The sequence below is a fragment of the Furipterus horrens genome, unplaced genomic scaffold (assembly GCF_987537825.1).
Source record: "Furipterus horrens unplaced genomic scaffold, mFurHor1.1.pri manual_scaffold_2, whole genome shotgun sequence".
Lineage (NCBI taxonomy): Eukaryota > Metazoa > Chordata > Mammalia > Chiroptera > Furipteridae > Furipterus > Furipterus horrens.
The window spans coordinates 166,958,888-166,978,161 of NW_028327172.1; the positions used below are offsets into that span (position 1 = coordinate 166,958,888).

General features: G+C 38.0%; 1 protein-coding gene across 1 annotated transcript in view; it reads right to left on the minus strand.

The window, feature by feature from the left end:
- FRAS1 (Fraser extracellular matrix complex subunit 1) overlaps positions 1-19,274 on the minus strand; it is a 461,942-nt gene that overhangs the window by 119,366 nt on the left and 323,302 nt on the right. Inside the window, exons 30-31 of the mRNA XM_090266724.1 lie at positions 8,706-8,859; positions 2,905-3,083 (exon numbers count right to left, since the gene is read on the minus strand). Coding sequence (XP_090122850.1) covers positions 2,905-3,083; positions 8,706-8,859 — 333 coding nt within the window. The remainder of the gene's footprint in view (positions 1-2,904; positions 3,084-8,705; positions 8,860-19,274) is intronic.

The following is a 19,274-nucleotide window of genomic DNA, read 5'->3' on the forward strand; positions in this document are numbered from 1 at the left end:
ACTGGTGTGAAACATATTCATTGTTTTAGAATCACATTCCCTGAGTCTGTGTCAACACAATCTGACTATACCAAAAGCAGGGGGCTCCTCCCCGTGCCAAAAGTGACAGTGTGCATGCTCTCTTCTCTCTCTGCCAGGCTCTGTTTTGTAAAGCCACACACATTACATAAATCCCAAGTCTTACAGGCGAAGGAACAGATGGAAGGCATTGATGGCCCATGACAGCACATGAACATTAAAATAAAATTAAACTCATGCAACTCATATTGTAATTTCTGCTTGAAAGAAAAAAAAGGGAAGAAAAAGAAAAATCATGAAAACAGCAATTTTTTTAGTTTAAAATCCTTCTGGGACACTAAAATGAATGAGAAAAGTTGCTGTTTATTTTAGCATATAGTTAAAGTGTATGTGTCATTTCAAGTTAAAATATGAGCTAAGCCTATAAAACAATAAGACTTTAAAGCACACCAAACCTTTTATATCCAGGAGACATTAGCTCAGAGAGTCATTTCACACTTGCCTTCTGAGGGAGTTCAAAAATCATGTCAGAAACAGCTTGTTGCTTCATAATTACTCCGTTTCAACCCAAAATAATTACTACTCTTCTTCCTACCAGACATGACGCTGGATGTCTTTGGCTATTTCATTATATTTTAAAATCTACTTCTAAAGAATGATGTACGACCACTATTGAGAATATTTTGAAAAATATCCCATGGATTTGGGAGGAGATTTCAAATAGGAATTCTAAACATTTTGAGCAAAATGTGTTAAGACTCTTCAAAGGGAACCACTTACTAAGTAATGATGTTCAACTGGATATCTTAAACTCAAGTGAGTCTGTTAAAAAAATTAGTAAATTTTGCTATTTTATAATTACCCACTTAGTAACCAACTTGCAAAAGCAATCAGATATCATTTTGAGCAGATGTGAAGAATCCCTTTCCAGGGAAATGCTCCATACACATTGATAATGTTCTTCATTCCAATGCCTATGAAGGCAAAAGCAGATCTGAGGATTCTAGTTCACTACGTGACTTCTTTTGATTGAGGTCTTTACCTCCATTCTGACGCATTCTGCTGAGTCCCCAGGTGCTAAAAATGAAAAGTTAATTTTGGCAAAGGGCATACATGTGCGTGGTATAATCTCATTTTAATGGTTTCCAAGTTTATTTCAACTTGCTCTTTGGAAAAGCACATCTTTTATATAATATAAATTGGTCAAGCAATAAAGTTGTGCACACCAGGCATCAGAAGCAGAATGTATGATAATTTTAACAAGGTGAGCTATTGTGGTGGTTTATCCCCAACTGGATTCCTGGACAAAGGAACTTGGCTGAGCATCATAAATGCTTCTTTATATTTTCTCTATACTTTCCCAAATTCTTTTCTGTATCTGTGTTTAAATGGTATCTCTCATTCATACTTCCTCACTTCTTTGTACTTCTGTTCAGTTCTTTATTCCCAAATTATCCTCCACAGAGGTCTGTCTAATTTTATTGGTCTTTCCAAAGAATCAGGTTTTGTACTTGTATCAATTCTAGTGTTTTACAATTAATCAGTTCTCTGCTTATCTCTATTCTTTTTTTGGGGGGTAGGGGTTTCCTTAAGTTTCCTTTGTGGTTCTCTAACTTCTTGAATTAAATATTTAGTCCATTTATTTTCAGACTGTTCCACTCAATAATAAGAACTTAAGACCATACATTTTCTTTTGAGTATTATTTTGTCCACATCATTAAGTTTTGATAATCTATTTCCTCCTCATCAATATTTCTTAATAGTTTGCCATTTTTTATTTCTTTTTGAGAAGTATAATTATTTGGGAAATGCTTTTAAAATTCCTAATGGTTTGGTTTGAATTTTTTACCCTTTTTTATTAATTTCTAATTATATTTCATAATAGCCAGAGAATATCCCCATATAATTTCTTGTTCTTTCATTTATTGACAGTCTTCTTATGATTTGGTTGTTTTAGCTGACTCAGGCTACTTTAACAAAAATACCACAGATTGGGTAGCTCATAAACAACAGAAATTTATTTCTCATAGTTCTGGAAGCTGGAAGTCTGAAGTCACGGGGCCAGCATGGCTGGGTTCTGCTGAGGGCCCTTGTATGGGTTAGAGACTGCCATCTCCTCTTTGCATCCCCATGATGGGGAGCAAGTTCTCTTGGGACTCTTGGAAGTGTACTAATACCACTCATGAGGGTACAACCCTCATGACCTCATCTAATGTTAATCACCTACCAAATACTTCACCTCCATATGCAATCACAGGTGGAAGGGAAGGATGTCAACATATCAATTTGGGGAGGGAAGCACAAACATTCAGTCTATAGCACTGATATTGGACCAGTCTTTATAAATGGTAGTAAGAGTCCCTTACCTAGTGAAAAGCAGTATTCTAAATACTTTATATGTATTAACTCATTAAATCCTTACAATAATTCTATTTTAAAGATGAGGAATCTAAAGTACAAGGGTTTTGCCCAAGTAATTTTCCCAAACTTGTCTAATTATAATGTGGCAGAACTGAAGTATGAGGCCACCAGATTTGGCTGCCAAGGCCATGATCTTATCAGAAAATGGTAAATATTCCAAAAACATTTGAAAAAAAAATCTTTTCCTTCTGTATGGTATTTTAATATTTTGGAGACATTTTTTCTAAACACTTTAGCCTATCTATTATCAACCTCTTTGTGGTAATATGACTCTGCTTGAAGGGATATCTATAAGATTGAATTAGTAGATCATAAATACCTCTCAATACTATTAATTGTACTTTTCTTTTCCCCCAAATATAATTTCTAGGCAATCACAGAAAATTCCCTGAGTTGTTTGTAAATAAGGTTGATAGTTTTCATCAGACCACCCCAACATCTGAAAAGTCAGGAAGCAGACGGCACCTGAAAGCGGAAGGAATCACTCTGGACCGGGACTCCTGAGTGCCTGTACCACACGATGCCTTCATTAATGTCCTGCTGGGTGAAGGTGCTGGTGGGGGTGGCTGTCCTCCCATCCGGCAGGTGCTGTCCTTCTTCTGTGGGGCTGTCTGCAGGCATGTTAACCAGAAGGACCACCTCCCCTGCAAAAGCCACATCGTTAGTGAGGATCCCGGGAAAGATAAAGGTCAGAGCTCTCATCTTCTTTTCTATTTCCTACCACTTTTTTTTTTTAACCAAAAAAGAAAGGATGTACCTCTCTATTCTTAGATAAGGTAAAGGAAAGAACTTTAAAACAGAATGTAATAGATATTATCGAATCCATCTTCAGATGTAGAATTTAGTTTTTTAGTTGAAAGAACCAAAAGTCATTTAAGGGCAATTCATGTATGAAGTTACTGACTTGTACCTATTAAAATTACATAAGGAGACCCAAACAGTCAGGAACATTGCAAACAGATCCTCAAATACTGGGCAATTAAATTCATTTCTACCCACAACTTTCTATGAACAGAAAATGCTTTCCAACTAGAAAGTTTTTGGTGTAAACACAATGAAAAATTAGAATAAGTTTCAGAAAAAGTTATCTTTGGAAGAATTCTGTACAATGAAAATAATAATAGCTCATACTGGAAAGCATTCGGCAGGCAGCATGAGTTACTTCTCATGCTGGTTCAAACCCAGTTCCGTTACATCCAACTGTGTGAGCTTACTTATGCTCTGTAAGATCGACTTCTCATTGCTAAAATAAGAATAATAGTCCATACTTCATATGTGTTTTAAAAATGTTAGTCATCCTTATCATTGCCTTTTTAATCCTTCTGAAGATGCTATTGTGACCCCCATTTTAAAGACAAAGTTCTTCAGGCTCAGAGCAGTTTAATAACTTGTTCAAGGTCATACAAATGATAAGTGGAGAAGCTGGGATTTGAATCTGAATCTCATATTATTGGTCATGAAACTCTGTTAACAATCATCATTATTTTGTGTTCATAGGCCAATATTTACCCTTATAAATAACTAATTATCTTTTCTCCTCCCTCATTCTCTAAACTTCATTAGAATTGAAGCGAGGAAATCTAAATCTAACACTGCCACCAACACCAATCTGTTTCTATTGCCTATTCTTCACCTGAAGCTACTATCCTTTTAAAGTGAAATTGCAAATAAAGAGGTGTTATGGAAACAATGAAAATTTCACAAGGAGGATATACCTTCAAGTGAAGAAGACCAAACAGAAGAATGGAAGAATTGCTGAAAACAGAGGCTGTGTTCTTACAAAAATGCATCTAACAATAAGTCTGAAACCTCTCTAATCCTCAGTCTGTGTGTGAGTGTGAGTGTGTGTGTGTGTGTGTGTGTGTGTGAGAGAGAGAGAGAGAGAGAGAGAGAGAGAGAGAGAGAGAGAGAGAGAGAGAGGAACTGTATAGTTTAACAATGTTTTGTAGAAGGATACTCAGATCTTAGTACACTAAACATACTGGGCAATTAGTAACATACTTTAATTACCCTAGAAATTTGTTTTCCTATTTGAGGGAAATACTCATTCTAATACTGATGTGCACTAAATTCAAGTTAAAAATCAGCATAATATCCTGGATGAGGATGAAATACTAAAATAAGAGGCAAACATCAGTATTCTTCTTTATATGATCTTGTGTAGAACCAACTCACTCTAATTTCTTTTTTAGATTATTTCTCAATTATACCTAAGTCACAAACTCACAAATTCCATTACATGTGTCTCCCTGGTTCAACTTTTGTTCTTAAGATGCTACTAATAAATACGCTTTTCTGGGAGTTGGACTGTAAGTACAGTTGCAAAATATTTAAAAAGATTTCCACAATGCAAATGTGGAGAATAAGGATAGAAAATTCCAATGCCAAACTCCTAGCTATTCTGTTTTATAATGTAAAACCTAAGCAGAATTTTCCTAACAAGGCCTAATGAAATAAACATATATTTTTAGATAAAAAAACAATCATTGCCACATTATGAAAATTAACAGGAATAATAGGATATTGGCTAATTCCTTTCATTTCAGCCTAGTAAACAGTCAATGGGTGCCTGCTAGGTGCTAGCTGTGGTGGTAGGCCCTTAAGGCTGGGGAATTCAAAGAGAAGCAAAATGTACTTCCTTTCCCTGGCCATCAGCCCCCACCTTCCCCGCATAAGCAGTGGGAAGCCACTGTGAGATTTTCAGTAGGTGAATGGCATGAACTGATTTAGAACATGGAACGTACATGATCAGAATACAGAGAGCTTATGAGGCTTGAAAGCCCTGTTAAAGACTGGATTTTATTCTATAAAAATGGTAACAATAGTAGCTGACATTTATGTGGACAGTGTAAGTGATTATGAGGCTACTGCAACATCCAGATGAGAGATGGGGACCTGAGCTTAGGCAGCAGAGATAAGATTGAAAAGAAATAATCAGATCCAAGAGTTATGGAGGAAGTGGAAGCAGCAGACCTGATAAATGTGTCTGTGAAGGATGAGAGACAGGGAGGAACTGAAGGTTAAGTGATGGGTCAGCAAGTGATGTCACTGGTGGGGTGAACAGCATGGAGGGAAGATGAAGAGTTCAGCACTGGGTATACTGAGTACAAGATGCCTCTGTGACAAGCCCATGAGTAGACAGGAAGCAATACCAGAGTTTTGTGGGGTTCAATCCAGTGAGGTGAGAGCTTTTGGGAGTACCTCACCTCCACTTTTATTATAATATGACAATGACCCTGTAAATGTATGAAAATGTAGGTTTAAAAAACAGAAAATAAGCTCTGCTTCAAATTTCCTTTATATTGAAGTCTATATTATAACCAAGAATTCTGAAGGAAAAATTTAATAGGTATTAAGAATTGGGGCCTCATTGGAATCTCCATAATTCATTTGGGATTGGGACAATTTGTATTAAAGCATTCTTACACTATGCTAAGTAATTTAGAGTTGTCAGTGAGACTGAAGATATGTCATTAAAACCATCTCATTAAGTTCACTTTCAGATCTGGGAAGTAGCTAAAGGTACAGGTAGTTATCCACATGTCTAAATGGACCTTTGAAGACACTGTTGAGTCTGCTAGTGGCTGAACCTAGGTCCATTAGGCACAGATCACACAAGCAATTTACATTTGTTTCAGTTTCATGGTCAGGTCTTCACAAAAAGCTTTAAAGCCAACTAGAACATCCTAAAGTGGTGAGGGAGTGTATAGGAGTTGGAGTGGCTATGAAGCAGAGGCTCCACACCTACATCACTAGGACAGGCAGGTCTAAGTAGGTTTGTGTTCAGTGGGCTTCTACCCTCCACCACATTTTTTTATTCTTCAATGATGCCTAAGGGTAATGTGATTTGCTTATTACTAATACAGAGCTCTGGACACAGAGAAAGAGGATTATGGTCATAGGAAAAATTTAAGTAAGAGAGTTACCGTAGGAAAGGGTCACAGTCATGTCTACATGGCATTTATCAAGTTGAAATGGCTTTAAAAATCACTTAATTCAGCATTTTTCTGTTTAACTAACTTACACAGAATATTGAAATATTGGGCTGTCATTGGGAAATTTAATTTTTTGGCTTTTAATAATCAAGATAAAGGTAGATGATTTAATATATTAAACACAAAAGACACTTTAGAGCTGAAAAGGTTTTAAACATTTTCTAGCTTAAAAATTAGTGGGTGAAAGTAAGGCAGAGTTGAATAAGGTTTACGGACTAACTAACAGTATTGTATCAATATTAATTTCCTAGTTTTGATCATTATTCTACGGTAATGTAAGATGCTAACATTGGAGAAAACTAGATAAAGGGTATCCAAGAGCTCTTTACATTATTTTTGCAACTTTTTGGAAAGTTTAAAAATACTTTAAAATAAAAACTAAAACAAATATCTAGCCTAATCTTTCAAAAAACCTATGGCTCAATGGGTCCACTTGCTTTCTTCAAGGTTATACAACTATCATAAATGAAATCCCAACTAGACCAACTGCTTTGTAATTATACCTATCCTTGATTAGATTATGCCTTTATTTGTCTTTGTGGACACTGGAACTATCCTTATTGTTTTTAAACTCATCACCCAAGGATATGCTTATTGATTTTAGAGAGAGAGAATAGGGGGTAAGGGGAAGTGCGGGAAGAGAGAGAGAGAGAGAGAGAGAGAGAGAGAGAGAGAGAGAGAGAGAGAGAGAGAGAGAGAGAGAGAGAGAGAGAAACATTGATTCATTGCCTCCCGTACATGCCCTGACAACCTTTTGGTGTACAGGACCATGCTCCAACCAACTGAACCACCCAGCCAGGGGACATAGAAATTATTTTCAAATTATAAAAAAGTTACTTTTTATTCACTACAGAAAAAAATATTTTTTTAATGATTTGATAACCCAGAGGAAAAACAGATTATTCATCTACTATTTAACATGCCAAGCAAGTTTTTGCTTTTAATAAATATAATTTTTATTTTCAGGTGAGCTATTTATTTCTTTGTAAAAATCTACCTGCCTCTTTTTAAATTTGTATAACACATTTTTACTTTCTTGCAATTTCAATTATTTTCTGTATCTATTAATCATTTTAAATATACTTATTTTATGGTGTTTATAAGGTTGTTCCTTTATTTCAAATCCTTGGGGTTTTAATGTTCTTGTTTTAGTTCTGGTACTATAGATTGTTTTCTCATATGTTCTGTAATTTTTAATTTTAAGCTAATCTTCAGTGGTTTTATCTGTGAGAATCCTGGGTGGCCTGGAATTGAGGGTGGACATTCTACAGCAGTTTCAATCAATTTCTGTAAGACACCCAAGAAGCATCATAGACCTGAGATTGATTTTCATATTAATGTCTCAGCCCTGGGTTTCTCAGACTATGCGCATAGTATAACTAAACTCTGGATCCGCAGGAGAAACAGGCTTGAAGTTCTAAATTCTCAACTGGCTTTTTTGCTTTACTCTGAGCCCTGAAAAACACATGTAGGTTTCTTTGCCATCCCTCTGTGCCGATGAGTTTCTTGTTTTCTGTTCTGTCCCTGTAATTGAAGGTAAGTCTTTACAGAGTCCAGGTTTTATTCAGGATCTTAATTACAACTTTCTATCTCTGTATGGGCATTAAATCCCAAACCCTTGGGTTATTGAGACACACACACAGCCCTACTCTGGGGAGCTTCACCATCAGTGCATGCCCAGACTGGTTTTAGTTCCTTCTTTGTTTCTGACACCTCAAGATCTCTCTTTATTCTTATAAGGTCAGCTACAAATGCCTTATAATTCTTATAATCTTTTGTCCACCATTTCTAGTTGATAATGATGGAGCATTTTTCAGGTTATCATGCTCCACTCCATTGCCAGAAGTTCAAGTAACAATGGAGATATTGAAAAATGATTTTGTGTGAAGTTTTTCTTAAAAAAGAAAGTCTCATCAAGAAGACTGGTGATATTCTGGGAGGGAGTTTGAGAGCCTGAGCTTTGAAATTAAACTTGAACTATATTAGATAGGTGATGCTAAGCAAGTTATATTTTCTGTAAAATAAAGTTGTTTTAAGGCTTAAATTTTAGGATTTTATCTAACATGTTTACATTACTTAGCATAATACCTAGTATACAATATGTGTACAGTGTGGTAGTTATTTTGACTACTCTGTTTTTAAAGGGGATGTGTGAGGTATTAGAAAGTCAAGTTCACTAGAGTCACAACCTTGCTGCATGGCATCATACAAAAGCAAGTCTAAGACTGCTGAATACAATGATGACATCATGACAAAGGAAAATAGAGCTACCAAATTGGGGGTTGTCCTTGGTAATTTTGTAGATGATTTCTGAGGCACTGGCACCCGGAGCTTCGGCCTGTAAGATTCTGTTGGTAATCTGCAGCATTCCTCCTTCTGGAACCCACACCATCGAATTGGCCACAAGCTGAAGACCTCTGTCATCCTACAACAAGGAAAGAGTACAGAATTAGGTCCAGGCAAAATAAGAAAATATCAGTCCTTAAAAACACGGTATCAGGTGCCACATTATCTAGTAAGAGAGATTCATAGCTTTAAAGTCACACTATGAATTATAGCTGGTCCTTGAACAATACAGGTTTGAACTCCATGGGTCCATTTATATGTGGACTTTTATCAAACAACCTGTGCATTCAATTGACCGATGCAGTTCAAACTATGTTATTCAAGTGTCAACTCCAAATTTGGGAATTTGCGCCAGGAATCCGTATGCAGAGGACCTTATTAAGTTTTAGGAAGATTTTTCATTGTGGAGGTGGTCAGCACTCTTAATCCCATGTTATTAAAGGGTCAACTGTATACATGTGTATACTATGTGTAGATAAATGGGTGTGTATGTATATATGTACATACATATTTTCCTGCTTTTTCTTTTAATTTATAATGTACAAATAACTTTATTAAGAACTAAGTCTCTTCATTTCTTTCTATCATTTGCCCATCTACCTGTCTTTCCATCCTTCCCATCCACCCAAATTCAAGAACTATTCATTTAGCTCTTTTGCTAGAGGGCTAAGGTGCATGAGGATGGCTGAAATAAGACTTCAGTTTCAGAACTTACAATCTATAGTGGAGGAGACAGACAAATAATTAGGATGCATCACAAGTGATGCTCTATAAGAAGCTTGAGCAGAATGTTGTGGGTGAATAAAGGAAAAAGGAGATTCCCTTTTTGAAGAAGAAATGTTCATTCAGAAGGCTTTCCTATGGAAATATCATTTAATTCATTAATGACAAAAACATAGGCTAAGTAGAGAAGTGGTGAAACAGATTCCAGGCAGATGGCTCAGCCTAAGCAAAGACATAAGGTTATGCAGTGAGTACTTAAGAAAATATCCAAGTGTTTTTTTGGGCAAGTGAAGTTTAAGGAGTTCAGGGAGTAAGTAAAAGATAAGTAACACACTCTTGGAGATCCACGATGACAGAAGAGTAAGTGGAAGCTACACTAACCTCCTAGGACCAATCTGGAATTACAACTAAATGGTAGAGAAATCATCTGGAATAGCCAACTGAACAACAGCTGGAGAGCAGTCTTATAACCACAGACAGAGAGAATAAACCACTTCACTACAACATCACTGGTATAGAGTGTGGAGAAGCATGAGAGGCCTGGCAGGGCTCCCATGGGTGGCAGCTGAAATCCTGGAGGGAAATTTCAGCGGCTGGGGGTTCCTCCTGAGAAGTGTGAGGTCTAAACCACAAAGACAGGGAATCAAAGCAAATCAATATAAGAAGCACAAACAAATAAGAAGAATCACAAAAATGGGGAGACAAGGTAATGACCCCCAGTTGAAAGGAAAGGAGGAATCCCCAGAAAGAGTGCTAAATGAAATAGAGGCAAGCAAACTATTATACACTAAATTCAAAACAATGGTTATAAGGATGCTCAATGAGCTCAGTGAGAACTACAAAGAACTCCAGGTAAGCTATAAGAAACTTATTGAGAACTACAGGAGCATGAAAAAGGACATAGAAACTATCAATAAGAGAGAGGAGGAAATGAAGAATACAAAATCTGAAATGAAGAACACAGCAGAAGGAATTAAAATGCAGGCTAGATGAAACAGAGGATCGAAGCACTGAGTTGGAGCACAAGATAGAAAAAAATCCTAGACAGAGCAAAAAAACAAAAAAGAATCAAAAACAATGAAGAGGGTTTAGGGGAGCTGGAGAACAACATGAAATGTAACAATATTCTCATCATAAGGATACTGGAAGAACAAGAAAATGAGCAAGGGGTAGAAAATCTATTTTAAAAAGTAATGACAGAAAACTTCCCTTAATTGATTAGAGAAAAAGTCATGCAAGTCCAGGAAGCAATTCCAAGATGAACTCAAAGAGGCCCACTCCAAGACACATCATAATTAAAATGACAAAATTTAAAGACAAAGCGAGAATCCTAAGGCAGAAATGGAGAAACAGCTAATAATATACAAGGGAGCTCTGATAAGGCTATCAGCTAGTCACTCAACAGAAACACTGCAAGCCAGAAGGGAATGGCAAGAAATAGTCCAAGTAATGAAAAGCAAAGGTCTGCAACCAAGACTACTCACCCAGCAAAGCTCTCATTTAAAATGGAAGGTGAAATAAAAAGTTTCCCAGACCAAAAAAAAAAAAAAAAAAAGGTGAAAAGAATACATTTCCACCAAACAAGCACTGCAAAACATGCTAAGGGGACTGCTTTAAGAATATAAATAAAAAGAGAGAGAGAGAAAGAGATAAACACAGGTACAAATGGGAAAAATGGATATGAATAAGTACCTATCAATAATAACCTTAAATGTAAATGGACTGAATGCTCCAATCAAAAGACATAGAGTAGCTGAATGGATAAGAAAACATGACCTGCATATATGCTGTCTACAAGAGACCCACATGAGAACAAAAGATCTACACAAGCTGAAAGTGAAGGTGTGGAAAAAATATTCCAAGCAAGAAGACATGAAAAAAATGTTAGGATAGCAATACTTATATCAGACAAAGAAGGAGACTTTCAGCCAAGATGGAGGCGTAGACAGACACGCTGCATCTCCCTCCACAACTAAGAAGGAATACATCTACTACCTCAAAACTAGAAACAACGAGAAGTTCCAGAAAATCAAACTACATAGAAATCCAGCAAACAAAGTTATAAAGAAGAAATACTCATACAGACAGGTAGGAGGGGCAGAGCCAGGGTGAAGAGGATGCAGTGTAGTGGCGGTGGCAGCAGTGGCGGCAGCAGCAGTGGCAGCAGTGGCAGGCCGGCAGAAAGTGCAGTCACACATTTTTAAAAGTTGGGAGGCACACCTGGGGAGCATTCCCAGCTCCTCCCCAGCCCTCACAGTTCACGGTCCCAGCACCGGGGAAAATCAAGCCTCATTGCTTCTGACTGTGCAGACCAGTGCGGGTTGGGACGGAGGCAGAAATTGCTGGTCTCTCAGCAGAGTCTGCTTGTTTAAAGGGCCCCCACAGTCCTAGAACATACACAACCCATCCACTCTGGGAACGACGGCCAGGGCAGCAGCTAGAGAGGCAATAGTCTCATTCAAAAGTGGGAGAGGTGCTTGGAAAAGAGGTGACTGCTGGGCAGGTGGCATTGTTCCCTCTTGGACCCCTCCCACACATACAGCACCACAACGTGGTGAAACAGGTCGCCCTGCACTGACAAATTCTTAAGGCTCCGCCCCTTACAACATAACAGGAGTGACAGCTCTACCTAAAACACAGAGGCAAACACAGGAGACTGTCAGAAGGAGGAGACAGAGAAGTATGGCCCAAAAGGGGAAACAGATCAAGGTTCCAGTGGGAGAACTAAGTGACAAGGAGATAGCCAACCTAACAGATGAAGAGATAGACAATCTAACAGATGCAGAATTCAAAACACTGGTGATAAAGATTCTCACAAGCTTGACAGATATGCTTGAGTATGGCAAACACACAAGAGAAGAAGTGAAGGCTGTGCCAAGTAAAACGAAGGAAAATCTAAACAAAACCAATGGTGAAGGGAAGGAAACTGGGGTTCAAATCAATGATTTGGAACATAAAAAAGAAAAAAGGTCAACCAATGCAGAATGAGGAAGAAAGAATTGAAAAAAGTGAGGAAAACTTCCCAAATTTTGCGAAGGAGATGGACATACAGGTCTGGGAAGCATGGAGGGTCCCGGGTGAGCTGGACCCAAAGGGGACCACACCAGGATGCATCATGATTGAGATGCCAAAGGTCAAAGATAGAGTCCTGGGGGCAGCAAGAGAGAGGCAGAGAGTTGCCTACAGGGGGGTGCCTATAGGACTAGCAGCTGATTTTTCAGAGGACACTTTGCAGGCAGGAAGGGACTGGCAAGCAGTATTCAACGTGATGAAAGGCAACCGGCAACCAGGATTACTCTATCCAGCGAAGCTATCATTTGGAATGGAAGGGCAGATGAAGTAAGTGCTTCCCAGACAAGGTAAAGCTAAAGGAGTTCATCATCACCAAGCCATTATTATATGAAATGTCAAAGGGACTTACTTAAGAAAAAGAAGATCAAAACTATGAACACTAAAATGACAACAAACCCACAAGTATCAACAACTGAATCTAAAAAAATAAAAACAAAATCCAACAAAGCAAACCAGAATAGGAACAGAATCATAGGTATGGGGATCATTTGGTGGGTTATCAGCTGGTAGGGGGGGAGAAATGGGGATATGGTTCAGGGGTTAAGAAGCATAATGGGTTGGTACAAAATAGAAAGGGGAAGTTAAGAATAATATAGGAAACGGTGAAGCCAAAGAACTTATATGCATGACCCATGGACATGAACTAAGGGGGCTGGAATTGCTGGAGGGAAGTGGGGTACTGGGCGCAGGGGAGCAAAGGGGGAAAACTTGGAACTACTGTAACAACATAATCAATAAAATATACTTTAAAAAAAGACAAAGAAGGACACTACATAATACTTAAGGGAATAATCCATCAAGAAGATATAACTCTAATAAACATATATACACACAACATAGGAAGACCCAAGTCTATAAGGAAAATCTTGGAGGATTTCAAGAAAGATATTGACTGCTATACACTTATAGTAGGGGATTTTAACACCCCATTGACAACAATGGATATATCTTCCAAGAAAAGGATCAACAAGGATATTGTGACATTGAACAACACTCTAGATCAAATGGACCCAATTAATATATATGGAACCTTTTACCACAAAGAAGCAAAATATACATTCTTTTCAAATGCACATGGAACATTTTCAAAGGTAGACTACATGGTAGGACACAAAAAAGCCTAAACAAATTCAAGAAAATTGAAATCATATCAAGCATCTTCTCAGATCACAATGGCTTGAAACAAGAAATAAACCTCAAGGAACATATAAAAAACATTTAAATTCATGGCAACTGAATAACATGCTAGTAAATGAACGGGTTAACAATGAGATCAAGGAAGAAATCGAAAAGTCTCTGGAAACAGATGAAAATGAACATACAATAGCCCAAAACCTATGGGACACAGCAAAGGCAGTCCTGAGAGGAAAGTTTATAGCAATACAGGTCTACCTAAAAATGATAGAAAATTTTAAAATAAACAGCTTAACCCTACATCTATAAGAACTAGAGGAACAACAACAAACAAAGCCCAGAGCGAGCAAAAGGAAGGAAATAATCAAGACCAGAGCAGAATGAAATGACATAGACACTAAAAGAACAATTTAAAGGATCAATAAAGCCAAGGAGCTGATTCTTTGAAAAAAAAAAATCAACAAGCCTTTAACCAGACTCATCAAGAAAAACAGAGAACCCAAATAAATAAAATGAGAAATGAAAGAGGAGAAATAACCAATACCACAAAAATACAAAGAATTGTAAAAAATTACTACAAAAAAAAGATATGCCAAGAAATTTGACAGCCTGGATGAAATGGACGAGTTTCTAGAAACATATAATCTTCCAAAACTAATCAAGGAGAAGCAGAAAGCCTGAATAGACTGATAACAATTAGTGAAACTGAAGCAGTAACAATAAAATAAAATAAAATAAAATAAAAAAAACCCTCCCAGCACATAAAAGCCCTGGACCTGATGACTTCACAGGTGAATTTTGCCAGACATTTAGGGAAGAGCTTACTCTTATCTGTCTCAAATGATTCCAAAAAATTCAAGAAGGGGGAAGACTACCAAACTCTTTTTATGAAGCCAGTATTTTTCTAATTCCAAAACCAGGTAAAAACACAACAAAGAAAGAAAACTACAGGACATATCAGTGATGAACATAGATGCTAAAATTCTCAACAAAATATAGGCAAACTGCATCCTAAAAATATCATAGACCATGATCATATTCACAAATCAATAAACATAATACCCCACATAAACAAAATGAAAGACAAAAATCACATGATCATATCAATGGATGCAGAAAAAGTATTTGATAAAGTACAATACCCATTTATGATGAAACCATTCAGCAAAGTGGGAATAGAGGGAGCATACCTAAACATAATAAAGACCATATATGAGAACCTACACCCAACATAATACTCAATGGACAAAAACTAAAGCTTTTTCCCTAAGATCAGGAATAAGACAAGGGTGTCCACTTTCAACACTTTTATTCAAAATAGTATTGGAAGTTCTAGCCACAGCAATCAGAGAAGAAAAAGAAATAAAGGCATCAAAATTGGAAAGGAGGAAGTAAAACTGTCATTATTTGCAGATGACAGGTGTACACAGAAAACCCTATAGGTTCCACCAAAAAAACTACTCAACCTAAAAGGTGAATTTGGCAAAATAGTGGGATGCAAAGTCAATATTCAGAAATGGAAGGCATTTTTGTACACCAAAAATGAAACAGAAACTTGGAAAAAATCCCATTTACTATAGCGACAAGAAAAATAAAGTACCTAGGAATAAACTTAACCAAGGAGGTTCTAGTGTTCTTGGAAAATTAGAGAACACTGAAGAAAGAAATTAAGGAAGATATAAATAAATGGAAGCATATACCATATTTATGGATTGGAAGAATTAATATCATTAAAATACCCAAAGCAATCTATAGATTCAATGCAATCTCTATTAAAATATCAATGGCATATTTCACAGATTTGGAACAAATATTTCAAAAATTTACATAGTACCAAAAATGACCCAAATAGCCTCGGCAATCTTGAGAAAGAAGAACAAAGTAGGAAGAATCACAATACCTGATATCAAAATATATTACAAGGCTTCTGTAATTAAAACAGTCTTGTACTGGCATAAGAATAGACACATAGATCAATGGAACAGAATAGAGAGCCCAGAAGTAAACTCAGGTCTGTATGGTCAATTAATATTTGACAAAGGGGCAGGAGCATAAAACGAAGTAAAAATAGCCTCTTCAACAAATGGTGTTTGGAGAATTGGAATGTTACATGCAAAAAAAATGAAACTAATCCACCAATTTACACCATACACCAGAGTAAATTCAAAATGGATAAAAGATTTAAATATAAGTCATGACATCATGAAAGTCCTACAGGAAAACATAGGCATAAAATTTCAGATATCCCGACTTCCGGCCAAGATGGAGGCTTAGACGGACACGCTAGGTCTCCCTCTACAACTAGAGAGGAATACAACTACTTCAAAACAAAGGATAACTAGAAATTCCAGAAAATAAAACTACACGGAAGTCCAACATATGAAGTTATAAACCAGCGATGCCATTTGGGCAGGTAAGAGTTAAAGAGGGCAGTGCTGTTTGCGGTCGCACCCGGAGCGGCGGGCGGCGAGGAATCCCGGCTGCGCAAGCCCCTGGCGGTGCGTGACCCCAGCGAGGAGTCCCGGCTACGCAAGCCCCTGGCGGTGCGCGACTCCGGCGCTGGGGAGAGCGGCCGCTGCATCGCCTTGAACAGTGAGGCCCAGGGGGACGGGAGGACGGATCCCGGTCTCCTAGCTGAATAACTGTGTGAATCCATCTTGGACCCCCGCCCCCACAGAAAGCACCACAGGGCTGCGAAATAGGTCGCGGACAGGCAGGCGCCGGTCGCTGATTTGTGACGCCAAACGGCGCCCACCGGTCGCTGGGTCATTACGAGTACACAGGCACTGCCCCCGACAGCCGGCCCAAGAAAACAAAACGCATCTGTCAAAATGAGGCAGACAACTATAGAAATACCGGTGACACAACTCACCAGACAGCAGATAGAGAACCTGACAGATGAACAGATAAGAAACCTGTCAGAGGCTCAGTTCTGGGCCATTGTTATCAGGTGGCTTACAGAATTCACAAAAGAGCAGGAAAAAGATAAGAAAGAAGCGAAAAAATTTCATAACGAAAGGAACAAAACCGCATACGAGATAGAAGGTGAGAAAAAATCCAGAGTTCATTTCAACAAACTGGAATATGGAGAAGGAACAAGCAGTCAACCAATGCAGCGAGAGGAAATGGGAAGCAACAATGAGAGGATCAGAAACCTCTGGGACAGCTATAAAAGGCCCAACATAAGAATCATTGGTTTGCCAGAGAATGAGGAAGATGAACTAGAACTTGAAAAATTGAGTGAAAATATAATAAAGGAGAACTTCCCAGACTTGGGGAAGGGAATAGACTTACAGGTCCAGGAAGCAAGGAGAGTTCCCAAGAGACTGGACCCAGGGAGAACCACTCCAAGACACATTATAATCAAAATGTCAAAAATTAAAGATAAAGAGAGAATCTTAAAAGCAGCAAGAGAGAAGAAAAGAATTATGTACAAAGGGGTCCCAATTAGACTATCAGCTGACTTCTCAAGGGAGACCCTACAGGCAAGAAGGGACTGGCAAGAAATATTCAAAGTAATGAAAATCCAAAACCTACAACCACGAATACTCTATCCAGCAAAATTGTCATTCAGAATAGAAGGACAGAGAAAGTGTTTCCAGGACAAAATAAAACTGAAAGAGTTCATTAGATCCAAACCACTGTTATATGAGATGTTAAAGGGACTGGTTTAAAAAAACAGAAGCTAGGGAGATGAAACAAAGGCAAACTAAATAGGCAACGAGAGTGGAAAAGGAACTGTGGGTACGGGAAGCATATTGGGGGGAGGTCAACAGGGAGGGGGAATGGGGAGAGGGAGGGAGATGATATAGGAATTGGGGATCAAGGTAGGAGGGAATGGAATAGACGGAGAGAGGTTGGGAGGAACTGTATGCACAACTAATGGACATAATCTAAAAGGGGGGGACAACTGGAGGGAGGGGGGCCACCGGGTGGAGGGGAGCAGAGGGAAGGGAAATTGGCACAAATGTAATATTTTAATCAATAAAACACATTAAATCTGAAAAAAAAAATTTCAGATATCCCATACAGTAATATTTTTGTCAATATATCTTCTCAGCCAAGGGACAAATGGGACTACATCAAATTAAAACGCTTCTGCATGACTAAAGAAAACATCATCAAAATGAAAAGGGAACCAACTGTATGGGAAAATGTATTCGTCAATAATACCTCAGACAAGGGTTTAATCTCCAAAATATATAAAGAACTAGTATGACTTAACACCAGGAAAACAGACAATCCAATTTAAAAAATGAGCAAAAGACCTAAAGAGACACTTCTCCACAGAGGACACGCAGAAGGCTGATAGGCATATGAAAGAATGCTCAACATGACTAGCCATCAGAGAGATGCAAATTAAAACCACAATGAAATACCACCTCACACCAGGTCAAAATGGCCATCATAAATCAACGAACAACAAGTGCTGACAAGGACGTGGAGAAAAGGGAATGCAGACTGGTGCAGCCACTATGTAAAACAGCATGAAATTTTCTCAAAAAACTAAAAATGGAACTGCCTTTTGATCCAGCAATTCCACTGCTGCGATTATACCCAAAGAATCTTAAAATAGCAAGTCAAAAGGATCTATGCACCACTGTGTTCATAGCAGTGCTACTTACAATAGCCAAGTGCTGGAAACAGCCGAAGTGCCCACCAGTAAATGAGTGGATCAGAAAACTACGGTACATACACAATGGAATACTATGAGCAGAAAGAAAGAAAGAACTCCTACCTTTCATGACAGCTTGGATGGAACTGGAAAGTATTATGCTTAGTGAAATAAGCCAGAGCGAGAGACAAATACCGTATGATTTCACCTGTGAGAGAAGCCCAATGAACAAAACAAACAAACAAACAAACAAGTAAAATAGAACCAGAGGCATGGAAACAAGGAACAGACTGATAGTGACCAGAGGGGAGGTGGGAGGGGGACAATAGAGGAAAGAAGGGCAAGGGTCTAGTCAAGAAACAGGTTAAATGACCCATGGGACATGGACAACAGGGCGGAGATTGACTGTGGTAGAGGGGGTGGGCAGGGCAGGGGAGATCAACAGGGCAAAATTGGGACAACTGTAATAGAACAACAATAAAAAGAAAGAAAGACAGAAAAGTGACACACTCTTGACCTGGTGGTTGAAAGAGGGGTGGAGGGTCTGGGGCACTGGATGAAAGAGGTAAAAGGACTAAGAAGCACACGTTGGTAGTTAAAAATAGTCATGGGGAAGTAACACATAGGAAATATAGTCAATAATATTGTGATAACTACATATAGTGCCAGTTGGTGTATTGGAAATATTGAATGGAGCATGATGTAAAGTATATAACTGTCTAACCGCTAAGGTGGAAAACAATACATAATAACATTTTTTTAAAAGGTTAAAGAAATAAAAAAAAAGTGACACTCTCTTAAGAATGGTTAGTAGAAGGCAAACGCTATAATAAAAGATTCGATTAACTTATTTATTTTTTTCTAATTTTTATTTATTTATTGTTTTTCCACTAGAGTTGTCTCAATTATTCCCCCATTGCTCCCCCCCTACCCTGTCCACCCCTTCTCCC